The 21436-nt window shown below is 36.7% G+C and overlaps 1 protein-coding gene across 1 annotated transcript; it reads right to left on the bottom strand.

Annotated features, from left to right (window-relative positions):
* Positions 1–452: 452 nt before the first annotated feature.
* n4bp2 (NEDD4 binding protein 2) lies at positions 453–20281 on the bottom strand. The gene is made up of 16 exons (XM_073843013.1): positions 19960–20281; positions 17659–18589; positions 15929–16053; positions 15420–15508; positions 12721–12797; positions 11602–11754; positions 9051–11452; positions 7268–7353; positions 7108–7153; positions 5156–5322; positions 4945–5069; positions 4639–4765; positions 4381–4563; positions 3311–3479; positions 3047–3170; positions 453–1424 (listed from the first exon to the last, which is right to left on the bottom strand). Exons 1-16 carry the CDS (start codon positions 20228–20230, stop codon positions 1364–1366), a joined length of 5136 nt encoding a protein of 1711 aa, XP_073699114.1. The 5' UTR covers positions 20231–20281; the 3' UTR covers positions 453–1363.
* Between the last annotated feature and the right edge of the window lie 1155 nt (positions 20282–21436).

The raw sequence follows: 21436 nt of genomic DNA on the forward strand, positions 1-21436 counted from the left end.
TTCAGCAGCGATGTAGGAAGATTTTGACGCTGGAGGAGAAAATGAGATGTTTTTCGACCTACCCTAACTGTTTTGAACTGGAATACACAAAGTATACGCAGAGCTAGACAAGATGAGCATTTGAGGTTAAAAAGCATAGAAATGAATTTTTTTTATAAAATAAAAGCTCGTTTCACTAGATAAGACTTCCTTCTTTCTCGGCTGGGGTCGTTTAGAGCCCTGAAGCTGCATTTAAACTGCATTTTGAAAGTTCCAACTCACGGGCACAATAGAAGTCCACTATATGGAGAGAAATGCTGAAATGTTTTCCTCAAAAAAAAATAAAAAACAATTTCTTTACGACTGAAGAAAAAAGGACATGAACATCTTGGATGACAGGGGGTGAGTAAATGATCTGCTAATTTTTGTTCTGGAAGTGAACTTCTCACTTGATTCAACAAAAGAATTAAAGCTTGTACATGTTAAGACTTTATTTTCTCTTCAATTTCTTTCAACCATAATTTTTAACAAAAATAAAACAATTTTTCATATAAAATCCTTTGAGGTTCAAAATATACAATTTCACAAAAATATTTTTACACATAAGAATTTGCATAGCAGCATTAAGATGTCTATAAAATATGTGTGGTATCAACATTTTAAACTGGAAATATAAAAAAGCAGCGCTAAAAATCAAATACTAGCACAGCAAAGCAACATAAAATGTTCAGTTCTGATTTAGGATCTGTCCAAGTTTCTCACAAACAAACTAAAATGCAAAGCTGAGGATCAGCATTTATATTTCCAGAAACTCCATTAACATATTTCTATATATACCAACACTGAAGAGAATAAGCCATCCCCATTCCTAACTCCATACACACATCCTAGGTCTTGCTAAACTGAAGTTGCACTGCACTTACAAACCAATATATGGATCAAAACAATGTACAATAATAAAATTAAATATATCAAACATCATATCAAACAAGTACCTGAATAACAACCCACTTTTGTTCTATATAGTCTGGTTAGGAAAACTGTGTGGCCACTATATATGCAAAAGCAAAAATAACAATCATTACGTAAAATTGTAGCGATTAGGGTTAGGAAGTGGGATCAGCTGATCCATAATGGCCTCATAAGGAAGCATCAATAAACAGTCAGTAAAGAATAGTATGTATATACAGGTCAATACAATATAATCACTGTAAATATGTAGTACCTTGATTTTTTTACGACTCTTGGACAATTACAGAAAGACATGGAAATGGTGTATGTAGTTAAAAGACAAAATAACAATATAATTACTGGCACTATTAGTCCGCAGAGAAGACACTTTGGATTAAGGCAGTGGAAAACGAGAAATCTAAAAGTAAATGCGTCACTGTAGCAGCTCTTTGTGCAGTGTGACCAGCACCAATCCGGTTTTAGGCTCAGTAAAACTGTGAGAAAGAGAAAGAAATGATGGGAAAGAAATTACAAAATGTGCACATAATGACAATTGGTAACGCAAGTAAAAAAATAAAAAAAATCAATAAAATCACATTTCAAAAAATTTTTTATATATCATAATATATCAAATTAAGTCCATAGAATGTGTCTACAATTGGTTCTTACAATTCAGATTACATCAATTATAATTTAACTGTTTTACCCTAATTAATTTTTTAACATATACAGTTGAAGTCAAAAGTTTACAGAATCTGCAAAACGTTAATTATTTTACCAAAATAAGAGGGATCATACAAAATCCATGTTATTTTTTATTTAGTACTGACCTGAATAATGTATTTCACATAAAAGACGTTCACATATGGTCCACAAGAGAAAATAATAGTTGAATTTATTAAAATGACCCCGTTCAAAAGTTTACATACACTTGATTCTGACTATTGTGTTGTTACCTGAATGATCCATAGCTTTTTTTTCTTAAAGTGATAGTTGTTCAGGAGGCCCCTGTTCTTCAGAAAAATCCTTCAGGTCCCACAAATTCTTTGGTTTTTCAGCATTTTGTGTATTTGAACCCTTTCCAAAAATGACTGTATGGTTTTGAGATTTATCTTTTCACACTGAGTACAAATGAGGGACTCATATGCAACTATTACAGAAGGTTCAAACGCTCACTGATGCTTCAGAAGGAAAAACGATGCATTAAGAGCCAGGGGTGTAAACCTCTGAACAGAATGAAGATATGTACATTTTCCTTATTTTGCCTAAACATGTTTTTTTCATTTAGTCCTACCCTTCAGAAGCTCCAGAAGATACTTGCATGTTTCCCAGAAAACAAAATAACCTTGATCTTCAAATTCAAAAAGTTTTCACTTTCTTAATGCATTGTTTCCTTCTGAAGCATGAGTGAGCATTGGAACCTTTTGTAATAGTTGCATATTATTCCCTCAGTTGTCCTCAGTGTGAAAAGATGGATCTCAAAATCATACAGTAATTGGAAAGGGTTGAAATACACAAAAATGCTGAAAAAAACAGAATTGGTGGGACCTGAAGAATTTCAGAATCTCAAGAACAGCAGGCCTTTTAAGTGTTCAGGACAAACAAGGGAGTCATGAACAACTATCACTTAAAAAAAAAACACAGCTGTGGATCATTTAGGTAATAACACAGTAGTCAGAATCAAGCATATGTAAACTTTTGAACGGGGTAATTTTTATAAATTCAACTATTATTTTCTCTTGTGGACTATATGTGAATGTCTTTTATGTGAAATATCTCATTCAGTGCTAAATACAAAAAATAACATGCATTTTGTATGATTCCTCTTATTTTTGTAAAATATATAACATTTAACAGTTAACTTTTTACTTCAAAAAAAAAACTTTTACTTTACTTGTTGACCAATTTATGCTGATGAAATAACCTAACTTAGAAAAACAGATCCACTGAGGTTACTGTGAATTTTTAAGAATATTTTTAATTAAAGACCAATATACCTAGAATATATTTACACAAAGATATTTTCTTCCAAGTGACAGAATGACAGCAGCATGTGGTGAATCAATGTACTATTCAGAATTGCACACTGCAAGAGCACTGGATGCAGCTGGTATACCTGTAGTGATGATTTTTGAGGTAGTCTAGTACAGCAGGCCTGATACGAGCAACCCCTCCTTGGCTGCGATTGCCTCTTCCTGTGATAATTGACAGCTGGGGCTGACACAAACCCTGACTGAATTCTACAAAAGAAAAACAAAAAACACACACATCCATTAAAGATTATGCCAGACTCTGAAATTTAAAAAAAAATCCAACTGCTGTTTGCAAATTAAAAAACATATTTTTTAAAATGTTGTACGTTTGTTTGTAGTTCACATACCTAAATTCTTGTTGGTTAGAACCTGACTAAGATGATGAATGGCCTCATCCACATGCAGTCCATGGAGATCTAGAATATTCTGAGGCAGGAGTGAAGCATTCACCTGCTGGAATATCTGCATAGCTGCTCTGTGATTCGCTTCACGCATCTTCTCCCCATGCATGTGACCCTAAGCATATACACAACAAGTAAGTACTGATATTCACAAAAGTAAGTTCTGATCAAAGAACAGCACTGCACTCTGCATGCATTTGTAAAAAGCTAACAGACATAGGAAATAAAACTCAACAGTAAAGGTCCTGCAAGTTCAAATAAGAAATATTTGATAGGATTGTATTTTTCCCCCCATTAAAGCTGTTAAACAACATAGTTTTGTACCTTTGTCTTTTGGTATGATTTTGCTTCAAATTAAAGTTTGTAATTAACTACAAGCTTTGTTTTTACAAACTCCTATAAGAAAAATGCTTTGTGCTGGGTAGACCCACTCATCTGTTAAACATCAAAAACTGTGACCCTGGACCACAAAGTCTTAAGTCATATAAATGCATATAAATGCATATAAATGTAACAATAACCAAAAATACATTGTATGGGTTAATATTATTGATTTTTCTTTTATGCCAAAAATCATTTGGGTATTAAGCAAAGATCATGTTCCATAAAGATATTTTGTAAATTTCCTACCATAAATATATCAAAACTTAATTTTGCATTGCTAAGAACTTCATTTGGACAACTTTAAAGGCGATTTTCTAAATATTCCGATTTTTTTTTTTTTTTTTTTTTGCACCCTTAGATTCTAGATTTTTAAATATCTTGTATCTTGGTCAAATATTGTCCTATCCTAACAAACCATACAACAATAGAATTTATTCATATGATGTATAAATCTCAATTTCAAAAAAATTGACCCTTACGACTGGTTTTGTGCTCCAGGATTACAAATATTATTATCTGTGGACAGACGCATAGTTTGACACTTCATACCTATTCAAACATATTCAAACATGTAAAATGTTGTGTTTGTTTCAAAATTATTTTGTTTTTCAAATAATATTCATCTTTTTAACCTGTTGTGCGTAGAAACTAGCCACATCCTTTCGTCCTTGTCGATGAGCTTCAGCTGCCTTGTTAAAACACTCTATCTGCTGACGTCTTTGCAGTGTTGCCTCTGTGCGGAAGTCCTCATATTCTGGATCCTCTGAATCCTGAAATTGAGCAGCTTCCACCTCCCCATCTCTAGGTTTCCATTTCTGAGGGAGTGAGTCAAAAAGTGTCAACACACGGTTTTTGTTTCATTTCAATATGCTGTATGGTATGCAGCTCACCCGTTCTTTGCTTGGAGTTCTGTGCGCACCATTACGTGGAGGGGCAGGTTCAGGGGCCACTACGTTTTTGACTGGCCCGTCATCAAGTAGAGCATACAAAAACTGTTCAGTCTGTTCCAGAGAGTAACTAGACAAAACCACAGATATTGGTCATTTTTTTCTTCCAGATATCTTCATTCTTAATAACTGTTTCTTGTCCTAAATATAAAAATAAAAAAAGGCTTAACCAAGAAGCCAAAACCAACATATCAGTATTACAAAAGCATCATTATCCAAAAGTTCTATCACTATGTATTATATTCTCACTTGTGATCTCTGAAGATATCCCTGAGGAAATGTCTGTCTATAGTGGGAAACATGGAAAACAGCTGGTTCTCTTTCAGCTTGGCTGCACCGTCTTTCTTATCCAGGTCCCTCCGACTTGACCTGGACTAAAACCCAAAACACAGCTCATTTTTACCACTTTCTTTCACTGTTCTAGGCAGTAATTATGTGTGTTTCTATGTGTGACTGTTACCTTCTCCATGCTGTCTTGCATCACCTGCTCTTCAATCATAATGTTCCTCAGTGAGACAGGAGCATAAGATGCACTCCAGTGATCCATAAAAGGAATTTCTTCACGCAAACCTAATTGGTCCCTCAGACTGGTTTTGCTTTCCTGCGATTCACCCCAAAGGATTGGACCTTTGTTACCATGGAGACCCAAAGAGAGATGAGAAGCAAAGATGAGACACAGAGAAAAATTATTTTCAGTAAACAGCAGTTTTCACAAATTGGGTACACTTTGGTGTCTCATGACATTTTTAAAAGCATTAGACAGACAAACCCTAAATATGTTAGATAAAGTAACATTAATATATATACGTATATATATTTATATAATCTACATCTCATACACCATAGTGACAAAGCACAAAACAGGTTTGTAACAACTTTGCAAATTTATTAGAAATAAAAAACTGAAAAGATCCTGTTGCATAAGTATTCAAGTATAAAAGTGTTTTCTGGGACACTCGAAATTTAGCTCAGGAGCATTCATATTGCTTCTAGATGTTACTACACTTCGAGTGGATTTAAGCTGTGGCAAATTCATTTGAATGAGTATGATTTAGAAAGGCACACACCTCTCAGAAAAGGTCTAAATGCAGCTGAAAATGCATATCAGAGCAAAAACCAAGTCCTGAGGTCAAGATAACTGCCTGTAGAGCTCAGTGACAGATTTGCGTTAAGGCAATGATCTAGGGAAGAGTTCAGAAAAAAATCTGCTGCATTGAAGGGTCACAGAAGCATTATCCATAATGGAAGACGACTGGAACAACTAGGACTCTAGAAAATGTCTGCCAGCCCCCATCCAAGCTGACAGAGCTTGAGAGGTGAAAAGGTGAGGCAAAGAATGGCAGATAATTGCCAAATGCAGATGTGCAAAACTTGTCACATCATACCCAAAAAGACTTGAGGCTGTAAAGGTGCTTCAACTATGTACAGAGTTAAGGGTATGAATACTTATGCAATGTACTTATTTCAGTGTTTTATTTTTAATAAATCTGTAAAATTTGCAAATCTGGTTTTTGCTTTGTCATTATTATGGTGTATGGAGTGTAAATTGATGTGGTGAAAAACTATTTTAAAGCGTTTTAACATAATGCTGCAACAAAACAAAATGTGAAAAATGTACTTTTGAACAAGTTAATAGATGTTTATTAAAAATGTGTGCATTTTCTCTTCTTTTGGCCTTTCTCACCTCAGAGGTTTCCAACAAGCATACAAATTTGTGAAAAAAAATTTTTTTGACACAAATCAGCTGTGGTACAATTGTATTTGAACTATTACCAAATTTTCATTTTCATTACCAAATGTGTAAACTGTTATAGTCCCAATTTTGCACACTACAGTGGCCATAAAACTTCCATCATACACCTCTGATTGCACCCTCTCTGACATATATATTTTTGTATATTATATGAATTTCGTCTCTGCAATTGCAATAATTTAGGCTTATTAGTAGAAAGAAAGGAAGAAAGAAAGAAAAGAAAAGAAAAGAAAAGAAAAGAAAAGAAAAGAAAAGAAAAGAGAAAGAAAACCTCACTAAAAGTGAAATAACAATGTTTGAGACAGATGAAGTAAAATAATGGACCATTAAGATTTTACTCTGTCTGACTGCCCAGCATGGTCACCCATGATTAAACTGGAAGAAATGTGATTTCTCTCCTAATGCTTTATTGTATCACTACTGGCAGGGGCGTCGTAGTTGGGGGAAAAGGGGGACTAAATTACCAGGGCCCCAAGTGTGGGGAGGGCCCCCGAAGATCAACCCCCCCCCCCCGGAACGTAGTACAGCGGGGGCCCCTTAGCTGAGTCAGTGCACAGGGCCCAGAACGACGCAGCGACGCCCCTGACTACTGGTTAGTATATGGTGTATATCTGTAATCACTTTGTGTTTGTGTGTATTGAAAGAATAAGCTGTCTCACTCTCTTGCATTAGCTGATAGGAAAGAGCTGCCTGTCTGTGCTTCTCCTGCCAAAGAAAACAGACACTAGGTAAGTTTTACATGAATTCAAAATCAGTCACATTAAACAACCTATGCTGAATTTGTAGGTTACGTAAGAAAATCTAAATATCTGAACTCACTTGAATAGTCTCCTTCCATTTCTGGTGCAGAAGTTTGGCCAAGTTCAGGTCTATCTGCACTGCACAGTCATCTGATGAAAATGCACCTGCAACCAGATGAAGTTCAAAGAGATTTTCAAACAATTTTATGAGTACAAGGTTTGATGTGGTTACTCATTTCAAAGTAAGAGCTTTTCACATTACTGTATTAAAAACAAAACTAGAATGACAGTTTTTTTATGTTACACTACTGAACTACAGTTGAAGTCAAAGTTTACATACACCTTGCAGAATCTGTAAAATGTTTATTTTACCAATACAAGAGGGATCATACAAAATGCATGTTTTTTTTAGTACTGACCTGAATAAGATATTTCACATAAAAGACGTTTACATATAGTCCATAAGAGAAATATTTATATTTATGAAATGACCCCGTTCAAAAGTTTACATACACTTGACTCTTAATACTGTGTTTATACCTGAATGATCCACAGCTGTTTGTGTGTTTGTTTGTGTGTGTGTGTGTGTGTGTGTGTGTGTGTGTGTGTGTGTGTGTGTGTGTGTGTGTGTGTGTGTGTGTGTGTGTGTGTGTGTGTGTGTATTTGAACCCTTTTCAGCAATGACTGTATGATTTTGAGATCCATATGGACAACTGAGGGACTCATGCGCAACTATTACAGAAGGTTCAAACGCCCACTGACTGAAAGAAATACGATGCATTAAGAGCTGTGGGTGAAAACTCCACCAATATATAACTTATTTTGTCTTTTGGGAAACACGTAAGTATCTTCTGTAACTTCTGAAGGGCAGTACTAAATGTGATATATGATATTTAGGTAAAAAAAGAAAAATGTAGATATCTTCATTCTGTTCAAAAGTTTTCAACCTCCGGCTCTTAATGCATCATGTTTTCTTCTGAAGCATCTGTGAGCTTTTGAGCCTTCTGTAACACTTGCATATGCGTCACTCAGTTGTCTTAGTGTGAAAAGATGGATCTCAAAATCATACAGTCATTGTTGGAAAGGGTTTAAATACAAAAACGCTGAAAAACCAAAGAATTTGTGCGACCTGAATGGTTTCTCTGACACAGCAGAGTTTAACTGTTCAGGACAAACAAGGGACTCATGAACAAAACACAAAAAACGAAAAAACACAGCTGTGGATCATTCAGGTAACAACACAGTATTAAGAATCAACTGTATGTAACTGTATGTGATTTTTATAAATTCAATTATTATTCTCTCCTGTGGTCTATAAGAAAACATCTTTTATGTGAAATATCGTATTCAGGTCAGTACTAAATAAAAAATAACATGCATTTTGTACGATCCCTTTTATTTTGGTAAAATAATTAACATTTTGCAGATTCTGCAAGGTGTAAACTTTTGACTTCCACTTTCATTCCTTTTAATGGGCAGAAATGCAGACAGCAAGAAAAAAACTTCATAAAAATTAAACCAACCACATAATCAATGTTATCATAACAAAATAAACAGCCATCAACTTTTAAAAGAAAAGAAAAACACTTCCCAATATGTTTTGTTGTTTTTTGTTCAAGACTGTTTGAGTATTTTGTAGCAAATTCATCTGTCACTTGGTAGAAGGTAACCAGATTCCATCATGGGTAGGTCATGTAAAAACCATGAACAAAACTACCCAACGTTTGAAAAATACAGACCCACACTACACTAAATAAGAGTTACGGGTTTGGTATTGTTTTGGGTTGCCACTTGATGTCACTGGATTGATTGACTGATTCACTAAATTAATTATTTGACATATTGATTAGATGTGTTATTACCTGGACTGACCCCAACAGGTCCAAAAAGCTCAGTGAGCTGCAATGCAAGTTCAGTCGGAAGTTTCAGCTCCAAAGTTTGAATATCCATTGAACTTGGCTCCCTTCCCCCCTGTGCAGTTCTCTTTCTCTCTCTTTCTCGTTCCTTCCTCTCCTCCTCCTCTTTGCGCTCCATTTCGCCAACCTGCCACAGCAGTGACTCTGTTATTGCATTGACCTCTGCTCTTGTCTCCTCGTCCTCCATTTCCTTCTCTCCTGCCGCCTCTTCACTCCATTCCTTCAATGCTTCCTCCAGGCATTGAACTTCCTCACCTTCTGTCATTAATGCCTCTTCCTGCTTGGGACCTCGCTGACCTGTGTTGTCTGTCTGTTGCTCATTAGCTGCTGTAACCTCCAGTCGTACTTCAGCGCCTTCTGTCGGCTGTTTTAAAGTAGTTTTAGACTCGTATTTCTCCTTTGTCTTGTCCATGCTTGCCACATCAGATACTTCAGCTTCACTTTGTGAACTTTGACCTGGACTCCAATCATCATCAGCTTGGCTAACATCACTAAGGTTAGTTTCTTGGGACTTGGGACTGATGCTACTTGCTGAACTGTTGCTGGAGTCATCAGAGAACACAGGTCTAGCCTGGACACTTTCTGAGGCCATCGCAGTTTCTGACGGTTCTATAGATGGTTTACATGCCTTCTCCTCAGGAACCAAGTCAACCTCGTCATCCTCATCATCTTCTTTATACAGTTGTTCTCCAGAATCTAGTAACAAGTTGGTTGTCCACTCCATATCTTGATGGCACTTCTCATAAAGGTCCTCCAGAATATCAATGGAGACACGTCTGAAATGGCGATGGAGAATCTCAAGGTTTTGCTTTTTAGAGTTAGATTCTCTAAAGTCATTCTCTTCCACCTGAGAACCCTTCTCATGGACCACACGGTATGGCACTCCCTGCTGGCAGGCAGACTCCTGTTCATTTGGTTTTGGGGTGAAATGCGAAGAATTCCCCTTCAAAACAAACACACCACTGCTAAATACGTCAGAATCTGATTCAGAACATTTCTGCTGGTCAATTCGCCAAAGCAAGGCAAAATCCTGAGGTTGTGTTTGGGTTGAAGCACTGGAACATGACTCCACAGGCAATGAAGGTGGTTCCGCTGTAGATGTAATATCAGGGGCCAGATGTGAAATAAATGGAGATTGTGAGCAAGGTGACGAAGGGCTTTGATTGGTGAAGGTAAGTGCCAGTTTGCAAGATTTCCCCACTCTTCGGCTAAGCCCTCTCCGTCTCTCCAGACTGCTCTCCGAGTCTACGGCAACCTTTGAACCAAGAGTTTCTTGGACATTTGGGCTCAATCTGCATTTATCTTCTGACAACACATTTTCCTCCTGCTCAGTCTCATCCTGTGTGCTCTTCTCAGCAGACACCTGACTAGACTCCTCAGTTGGGTCTGCTCTCAGTTTTGATGGACTTGAAGAATTCGCGTAATCCTTGCATGGGTCAGTGCACTCTGGGAACGTTCTCTCAAGCACACAGTCTGGGAGTTCAGGCCAAACCACAGCCTCCAGTTTCAAGTTATCCTCTTTTGCACCAAAGGAAGGGGAATGCAGAGTACTACGTTCACTTGGAGCAGGACCTTGGTAAAAACCTGGAGAAGAGTTTATTCCACATTGCAGTAGATCCACAAGTTTCTGAAATTCAACTGTATTCAGCTTATCAGTATCAGAATGCTTGTCTTCATCAGCAGAAGTGTTATCTTTGTGTTCAACAGCGCTGGATTCCAAAACAGGGCTCTTATTCTTTCGTCTTCCTTGACGTTGACCCTGAGATTCCAGTGGCCAGTCTCCCACAAAATCCAACAGCTCTGGCCGCACTACTTTGTCTTCAGAAAGAGATTCACCTTCACGTCTGTCCTCCTTATCTTGCCCTGTAGAATCCACACTGGGGTCAAAGTTCATAGGTTGATCAATGGCACTAGTTCCTTGTGCATTTCTATCTTTTACTCTGTCCCTCCTCACACGCTGAGCAATGGACTCTGAAAATGCCACAGGCGGCTCTGGAAACGTTTCATGTGCTGACACTACAAATTCTTCAGTTGTCCCGCTACTGAAATTTCCCAATTCTTTTTCTGTGTCCACAAGGCAGGCATCTAGCTCTAAATCTAACCCTTCAGCATCAAGCAGATCAGACTGAGGAGTTCCAGACCCTTCCGGAATGTTCTCATGGAACAAGACGGATTCCTTGGAACTGTAGGAGCCCATTTCAACTTCTTCCTCACCTGTAGATATAGTACTGTAAGTCTGGCTAACAGAGGACACATCGGGCAAAGATGAGGAAAGGTTTGTGTTGAGTTTGCTCATCCCAGAGTCACCAACAAGATCAGGATGACTGAGGCCAGGGGGTAAAGAGTGCCTGAAGGGAATGAGAGAAATATTAACATATACTGCGGCTTAAATACATAAGAAATTGCTGCAGCTGTGTGAACACAGCTCATGTTTTAAATTTTTTTTAAACACAACACAAATACTGTAAAGTGGTATTAATATAATGAATATACTCACTGGGGTTGCTCAGTCTCTATTTGGGCCGGATCCACAACATTAGGAACTGGTTCTGGCCTTTGTGAATTCATGATGCTCTGGACAGTCACAAACCGGTCATACCGTTCTAATATGCGTCGAATCTTCTCCTTTGTTACTTGATGCCTTGTGCGCCTTTTTAAAGAGGGCAAAACACAGAAAGTTGGCAAAAATTCCAAACATCTGTGATAATGACATAACTTAAAAACAATGGATCACAGTTGTGTTAGTTCTACATACATTAAAGGATTACTCCTCTTCCAAAATAAAAATTTCCTGATAATTTACTCACCCCCATGTCATCCAAGATGTTATCTCTTTCTTTCTTCAGTCGCAAAGAAATTAAGTTTTTTGAGGAAAATATTCCAGGATTTTTCTCACTTTTTCACTTCAATGGTGCTCAATGGCCTAAAGGTTAAAAATTCAGTTTCAGTGCAGCTTCAAAGGGCTCTACATGATCCCAGATGATAAATAAGTGTCTTATCAAATACTCAGCTTGTCTAGCTCTGCGATGCACATCAATACAGGTTCAATACAGTTAGGGTACAGTTTTCTCCTCCAACTTCAAAATTGGCTTACATTGCTGCAGAAGTACTGACGCAGTGTTTACAAAGTGAACGTGCAAAGGAGTTCAAATGCCCTTTACATAAAAAAAGCTAAAATAGCAATGTAGGATTATTTTTGAAAATGAGAAAATGAGATTGAACTGGAGTGCATAGAGTACACATGCACATCACAGAGCTAGACAAGACAAGCATTTGTGGCTAAAAAGTGTATTAACTTTTTTTTTAAGAAAATGACCAATTTTGATAGTTATGACCCTTATTCCTCGGCTGGGATTGTTTAGAGTCTTTTGAAGCTCTATTAAAAATGTATTTTCAACCTTCACTCCATTGAGCACCATTGAAGTCCACTATATGGAGAAAAATCCTGGAATGTTTCCCTCAAAAAACTTATCTTGGATGACATGGGGGTGAGTAAATTCTTATTCTGGAAGAGGACAAATACTTTAAGCGTAACTTGTTCAGACTCCCAAGAAAACCAGTTCATAAATTTGTTAGTAAAGACAGATATTCTGGATTGTGGTTATGGTTAACATACTTCTCGAGCTCTCTGGGTTTAGTTTTCCACCAGGTATCTGGCTCACGAAACAGCACCTTATATCGGTGTTTCTGTGCCTAGGAGAAGGAAGAAGTAGGCCTACAATCAGCACAATGGACAAATCTATTTGTGGGTCATGTCTCTGTACACTGTAAAGTATGAAAACAAATAAAGTTAAACAAATAAATAAGATATACAGTAATGTATAAGTGTGACTCATGATTTATTTAAAACAATAAAATGTTCCACTTGAGAAATTAAACCTGGAAGAGCCAAAGCTGATTTTTCACAATACAAAAACATATTGTCATTGTCTGACATTGAACATTAACTTATTTTATACTACAGGGTTCTTACACCTTTTCCAAAGTAAAATTCAAGCACTTTCAATGTGCTTTTTCAAAATTTTCCAGCACTGTGGTAAATTAAATATTCATTCTCATACATGAGTTCTTAATTTTAAATCAGATGTTATTGTGCTATTAAATGTGTATATGTCTGGATTGCATATAACATTGCCTAATATAAATAGCCAATATACAGTATACAAATTATATAATTTAAAATATTTAATTAATATAATTTACAGAGTATCTGCAGTATTGTAAAAATAAAATTTAATGGCTTTTTAAGACCTGCAGAAATAAAAGTAATACTATATGAGTGGAGTATGGCAATGTCTATGGTAACATATTATTGACTGGTATAAAATAACTGTAAAAAAAAATATGATACTAAACAAAAATTCTAAAACTTGAAAAGTTTCTAAAACTTGAAAGTTTTTCACAAATACATTTCAGCCTAAAAGTACTAAAAGGTAGTCAAAAGAAACTATAAAATTAATAATAAAATGTAACTAGCCCAAATAAAAAAGACAATTTTTTAAACATAGAAAATTATTATTTTTTTCACTATTTACAGTGTATCTACGGCATAGTGTATTTTTAAATATCAATTTAAGACAATTTATGACCCTTTTTAAGAGCTGCACATGTAAAATGAACAGTATGAGTGGGTTGGACAATGTATGGTAACATATTAAGCCATAAAATGACATGACTAATTCAGATTTTCACAAAAACAAAACATCATTAAAATCATTAAAAGGAATAAATCAAGTATATAATTTATTATATTTATTTAAAAGATAAATACTACTGTCTTAATTGTTTAGATATTTAGAAAGCACATTAACTTCTTTCACATTTACAACTCTTATGTGTTTGCTGCATAAAAACATGGGTCGATATTTGCAATAATCTGACTACAAACAGCTGAAAATGTGCAGATTCATTCTCTGTCACGAGGGGGCGCTTTAAGGCCGCGATCACACCGAACGCGTTTTTGCAGTGAGAGCCGCCTTTTTTGAATGGTTTTCTGTTGGCAGTGAGCGTTCTGCGCGCTGCTTATGCGCCCCGGGCGCCTCGCGTTTTCACCGCCTGCTGCGCCTTGCGTTTTTGCAGAAGCGCTCTGAGCGCCTGAAGTTGAAAAAAAAAGCAACTCTGAGCGGGAAAACGCCCGACGTCATTCGCGTTTTTTCCATTGTCCAATCGAATGAATGGAGAGGCGAATGGAGAAACTTTTGGTGTCTGTCGTGGGTAACCCGGAGCTGTATTTTTTAGGGTTTCTGCTAATATGACAGTTTAATTAACAGCAAAAACCAAAGATTTTAGAGCACTGGCGCTATAATCCTTTGATTTGACTGACAGGACAGCTGTTTTGGTCGTTGCCTAGCAACATAAAACAACGGCAGCACACTGCTCTTTTTTAAAAGTCACCAAAAAAAGGCAGAGCTGTGCGCCTCGCGTTTTTAGAACTAAAAGACGCGTTCGGTGTGATCGGGGCCTAAGAGCGCTAAAATATTACGGTTTCCCTATTAACAGCTGTACACAAAGCAGCATTAAACGCTGTTTTATCAGGCATGAAATGAAAATGCCAAACACACGTTTCTGAGGATAGTCGGTTTCCTTCAGAAACATTCATATAAAGACATCCGTGCTGCGTTTTGACTTTGAAACCTGCAGCATGCATATTTATTCCGTGACATCATTGCCTTTTTAAGTTTAATCCAGCCATATCGCGACTCTCGTCTTTCCGTCCCCAACTGTAAGACCTCTTAAACTTATAATTAAGCCTTTTCTTATACGATTTAATATATTTAAAACTTTTTATGGCCTTAAATTTGATATTACTAAATGGAGGAGTTTTTAAGGACGCGCAGGAGCCCTCTAGTTTGTAATAGTCTGGTGAAACATTTTGGTAGCCCGACTGGAAAACACAATAGCCCCGGGACGTTGGGCTGGCGACTTTGCGAGCCCCAAATTCTCGTTTTAAACATAATTCGTATTTGTCGTTTTCAAGCCATCGTGGACTGATGCGACAACCTCCCGGCATGTTTTATCTCCCGCTCTGTTCCATCAGAGGGCGCGCATCAAGAAAGACCGGCGGATCATACTACAGCCACACCTGCAGACTTCAGCTGAGCTGTTTTTTTTTTTTTTTTCTTTTACATATTATAAGCCTAACAAAAAATAACTATTTAGTATGAAAGCGAATTAATATGAAACCAATATGCAACTGCATATTCAAGCACTTCATCCAAAATCCAAGCATTTTTCAAACCTTGAAAACACTACATTAAAATTCAAGCATTTTCAAGGAATTCAAGCACCCAAATCACATCAAAATAAATTGCTTACCATGGCAACGTATGGTTTCATCTCCCAACATTGCATATTGGTGTTGTCTATAATGATGGGTGTCTGGCCTTTTTCAAAAGCCTCTTTTGCTGAAATGTTGAACACCACAAAGAAAATGCAGTAAGATTATATAAATGTGCCAGCAGTGGTACCGAGCAGAACAGCTAAATAATGACTTTTCAAAACAAATTAATTCGTCTGCCATTTATCGTCCAAACTCACACAACTGGTTAAGCCAATGTTGCCATGTGAGGCTGGTCACAAACAATCAAGCAATGTTTTTACAGTGACATGATTTTGGAGAGTGTACAATTTCACAGAAATTAGCATACAAATTGCTGACCTATAGTTGTTTCGGTATAATAAACTGGTCTGGGTAATCAATTTTGAAAAAGATCTGAAAAATCCTCCAACATCTAACTGCATAGTCAATGGGTAGTTAAATAATTTAACACACAGGGCAATAACATTTTGCTTTGGCTTGAGCTAAAAGGGCTTGTAATACTCACCTCGCTGGTGATTCCACTCGTGGGCCTCTCCTAGTAAATTTGGCTCAAAATAGTACTGTCCATTTCGAGTAAAATAATCATCAGTGCTTAAAACAACTCCACCAGGGTTCTGCACCAACAAAGCACTGGACAACAGAAAGGGACATAAACTAGTAAACTTCATCTATAAACATACCCTACAGCAGAATTCTGATCAGTCAGGTTAGCATGGTATGTGCAATATATTTGCTAGTATTCGCTACAATATACATTGGTAATTGTCATCCATCATTGCTTTCATAGTACGTATGCATACCAAAAATTTTAAACGGAGCAAGCTTTTGCCCTTTTGCTCCAAAGGTGGTTAAAATGTATTTAAAGGGATAGTTTACCCAAAAATTAATCTTTGTAACACAATTAAGATATTTTTGATGAAAATACATCCTTACTACCTTTCTGGGCCTTGAACATTTTAGTTGCATTGCTGTTTATTCAGGATCATTAAGCTCTCAGATTTCGTTGAAAATTTCTTAATTTGTGTTCCCAAGATGAAGGAAGGTCTTACGGGTTTGGAACGACATGAGGGTGAGAATTTATTAAAAGAATTTTCCTTTTTGGATGCATTATCCCTTTAATGTTTGTTTTACTTTTTCTATTCATTTAAAACAAAATTTAGTTCCTTAAAGGATTAGTTCACTTCCAGAACAAAAATTTACAGATCTCTCAGTCTTCAACGTCAAAATCGTCCTACAACGCTATTTTACCTTTGTTTTGTAAAGGGCATTTGATCTTCTTTGTATGTTCACTTTGTAAACGTTGGGTCAGTACTTCTGCAGTGATGTAGGATGATTTTGAAGTTGAAAACGTAAATGGGATGGGAGTTTTTCAACATACCCTAACTGTTTTGACCCAGGTCTCACAGACTACGCATCAAAAGACGAGCATTTGAGGTTAAAAAGTAAATAAATTGTCAATTTGTTTCAAAAATAACCAATCGTTTTGTTAGATAAGACTCTTCTTTCTTGGCTGGGATTGAGCCCTTTGAAGCTGCATTTAAACTGCATTTTGGAAATACAAACGTTGGAGCACCATACATATCCATTATATGGAGAGAAATCCTGAAATGTTTTCCTCAAAAAACGTAATTTCTTTACGACTTAAGAAAGAAACACATGAACATCTTGGATGACAAGAGGGTGAGTACATTATCTGTAAATTTTTTGTTCTGGAAGTGAACTAATCCTTTAAATGTTCTTTTTAAAGTTATTTTCCAAGGCCAGTCTGACGTTTAAAAGGGTACACTGAAACTTCACTAAAAACAAAAAGGTTAATCTTGCAAACCTGTTGTGTCATGCAATAAAATACTGTGATAACACCATACACCATGAAAAAAGCTTTAACAATTATAAAAATAGGAAAATTTGACACCACCACATGACATATTTCCTACCCATGAAGCATTACCAAAGGTCAGTCCGTCTAATTCTTTTAGCACCATTTAAATGAATCTTAATTGCTCAAAACTCCATTCTCAAGAAGTTATTATAACTTCCCCCTAAGGAAATCTATTTTCTCCATAATGGAGTGTTGTACGTCATGAACTGCTCTCATGGACTAAATTGTTGGACTAAAAGCACATTTTACTCTCTTCTTTCACAGCTTCAAAATACCAAAAAAGATGTTTTCTTTATGACATTCCATCTCTTTTCAATAAAATAACACATATCCCAGATATGTGTCTTCTTGCTTACTTGGCAAGGGTGGTTTTGCCTGATCCAGGAGCTCCTCTGAGTAACACCAACAACTGCCCTTCCAATCTGAGTCTGTTCCTGGGGGGCAGAGTCCATGACTCTGGTACAGTTGCAGAAGGTTTCAGAGGTGCTTGTCTGATAGGTCCATGAGCCAACCACTGAGACGCCTGGATGGAATTAGTGCTCCAAGGTGTGGGGTTAGGAATGACAGGTGTAATGAAGGCTGGCCCCACAGCGCGGGGATGAAACTCTGTAGCCTGAGTGTTCCAGAACATGGCAGGTGTGCGGAGTGCTTCCTGATGCTGCTTTGCAGCTGTGTGGTTACGAATTTGCTCAGGTCTACGGTAAACCTGGAAGGCTGAGGGCCGTGGTTCAGCAGAGCTGGCCTCCAGCGTCAGGTGACTAAAGTCAAGAGATATGGTGTTGGTATCAGGAATATGAACCCCACCAAAACTTAACTCATTCATGGGTGAGCTACCGCCACGGGCCTCACTGAGCCCAGGGTCAGAGTAGGAGGCCTCAGCCTGCTCTGGTAAAGTTTGAGTAGCTGGAAGCGGAGTCTGGGATGTAAGAGGCAGAGAGGAGAGAGGGATCGATTGAGAGGGAGGCGGCAGAGAAGACAAAGGTACGGAGGACATCGGAGGATGCGTGCTTGTTTGCGTCTGCTGTGATGTCAATGTTTGAAGTTCCTGATCTAGGAGAGCATCAAACTCTTCTGTCAGGTGTGTTTCAGTAGGACTGAGCTCCGCTTTAGACGCAGGCTGGTTTGAAAAGGCGAAGCTCTGCGCCATTGCACTGAAGGGATCTGCTTGAGTGTTGTTTGTTTCCAGGAGAGCAGCAGCCTGCTCAAACCCTGAGACAGGAGGAGGAGGGAGGGCTGTGAACTCAGCAGCATCTGACAGCTCCAAAAGGGAATCCATCGCATTGTCCACTAATGCAGAGAGAAAAAAAATGAATATTTCAAAAGAGGTAGTTCCCTCTGTTTATGTCTATGAGAAATCAAGTAGGTACTGAAATAGTTAAAATATAAAAACAAAAATATAAAATAAAAATATAAGTGTACAATAGTAATACAGGATATGCCAAAAACATGGTTTGGAAAATGGATTCATGATGCACTCGCTTTATATATCTATCTATCTATCTATATAAAAAAAAAAAAAACAGTTTATTTGTGCAAAGCTATGAATTTTCAGTAGCCTTGAGAAATAATTCTAATATGCTGATTTGGTGCTCAAGAAATAATATTTCTTATTATTATTATCAAGATTGAAAACAGTTCTTGCTGCTTACTATTATAAAAAGTTTAAAAGTTAGTTTAGAAATCCTTCAGGTCCCACAAATTCTTCTGCAAAAACATAAAAAATCATAACTGACTTATGTCATTTTTCATTCTAAGAATGTAATCACATCATATGTCATGACAACGGTGCCTCTCAAGATATTAAATATAATATAACAATATACAATAATAATAATATATAGAAAATACAGTGGTGGCCAAAATTACTAAAACACTAGTATTTTCACCAGCTAAAAATGATTTTTAAGTCATTTATTTCTATCTTTTGCTGTAGTGTGTCAGTAGGAGATGTTTACATTTCCAAACATTCATTTTGCCATTAACTGTAATAATAATAATAATAATTGTAATCGATTGAGATTTCTGACAACAGCCCTTCTGGATTTAGTCTGTTTTAGCTTGTTCTGTTTCTTTATGTCATTCCAGACAGACTGGGTGATGATGAGAACAGATCTCTGTAAAGCACTGGCTGTTGTCAGACTCTTTGTGCAAACAAAAATCTCACTGGATTATTTGGAAATGTAAATTGATATTTCCTACTGACACACTACAGCAACAGATAACAATAACTGAATAATAATAAAAAAAAAAAAAAAAAACATTTTTAGCTGGTGAAAATACCACCACTGAATATTAAGTAACTATGTAAATCTAGGTGAATGTGGATATTTTGATGTAGCTGGTTTATAGGTGGTCTAAGATGTCCATTAGGAGGTCCAAGCTGGTTTTTAGCCATCTCTGACCATTAACAAAACTGCTACCAGTTGGTCATACCAGATGAAGATGGAAAAGTTAGCTTTGGAACATGATAACGTTAGTTTGTCAGTTGGTCATGTTCCAAACCAAAAATTACCAGCTTATGGTTTTCATACAGACAATAGCAACACATCTAACTATATATCTTTTTGGACTGTGTGCTGTCTCTTATAATGTTCCCCAAACCAACTTGAATCAGACACCTGCTAAAATTACAGCCAGTGGTGTCCATTTACACTTACCTTTAAAATCTGCTTCTGAGAGCACCATGTAAATGACTTCTGGATCCAGATGTGAAAACATCTCCTGCATGCTCTGGATGATTTCGTCTCTGCTTTGAGATTCTAACTGACCGCTGAACTGCGTGGATCCGAAGTTGTTATATGGTAAGTCCGGCCGGGTCACATAAGATCCATTTGCTCCGGGTGCTCGACTCTCGGAACCGCTCCCGTATTCAGCCGCATTCCAGGGGGCTCTGGAGGGACTCAGTCCGTTTTTCTTTTTCTTTGGCATTCTGCTGTGACCCCTTTCCAAGACAATAACGACAAATCCACTGTGTTTACAAGTTTTACTAGAGGAAGGAAAGTAGAAGAAAACCAGACTAACAACTCTCAGCAGAGATGCAAAAATACTGCAGTGCCTCTAGTGGATGGAAACATCATGACTCCAGCTTTGTTTTAGTGATAGGTAAGGGAAAACTAAATGGATAAATTAGAAACAGAAAGAGATTTAAAGCCAGATATGCTAATACAAACGAGGAATTTGTCTTGGTGAAGCTCCAGTACACAGGAAAGCATACAAGATAAAATAAGACTAAATATACACTACCAGTCAAAAGTTTTTGAACAGTAGGCGTTTTAAGCGTTTTAATGTTTTTAAAAGAAGTCTCTTCTGCTCCCTAGCCTGCATTTATTTGATCCAAAGTACAGCAAAAATAGAAGAAGAAAAAAATATTTTTAGTATTTACAATAACTGTTTTCTAATTGTATATATTTAAAATGCAATTTATTTCTGTGGTTTCAAAGCGTCATTACTTCAGTCACATGATCCTTCAGAAATCATTCTAATATTCTGATTTGCTGTGATTATTATTATTATTATTATTATTATTATGTTGAAAACAGCTGAGTATTATTTTTTCAGGTTTCTTTGATGAATAGAAAGTTTATTTATCTGAAATAGAAATCTTTTGTTACATCATAAATGTCTTTGTCATCACTTTTGATTAATTTAAAGCATCTTTGCTAAATAAAGTAATTCATTTCTATAATTTCTTCCCCCCCCCCCCCCCAAAAAAAAACTTAAAAAAAACAAAAACGTTTACTGACTCCAAGCTTTTGAATGGTATAGTGTATATTGTTACAAAAGCTTTTTATTTCAGACAAATGCTGACCATTGGATCTTTCTTCTTTATATTCATCAAAGAATTCTGAACAAAAAGGCTCAAGTGTTTTAAATATTGATGATGATAATAATAAGAATAAGAATAAATGTTTCTTGAACAGCAAATCAGCATATTAGAAGGATTTCTGAAGGATCATGTGGCAGATTGTGAAGAATGGAGTAATAATGCTGAATATTTAGCTTTGATCACAGGAATAAATTACATTTTAAAATATATTCAAATAGAATATATTATTTTAAATAGTAAAAATATTTCAAAATTGGATCAGATAGGCCTAAAAGCTTGGTGAGCATAAGAGACTTCTTTAAAAAACA

Source organism: Garra rufa, chromosome 6 (genome assembly GCF_049309525.1).
Source record: "Garra rufa chromosome 6, GarRuf1.0, whole genome shotgun sequence".
Classification (NCBI taxonomy): Eukaryota; Metazoa; Chordata; class Actinopteri; order Cypriniformes; family Cyprinidae; genus Garra; species Garra rufa.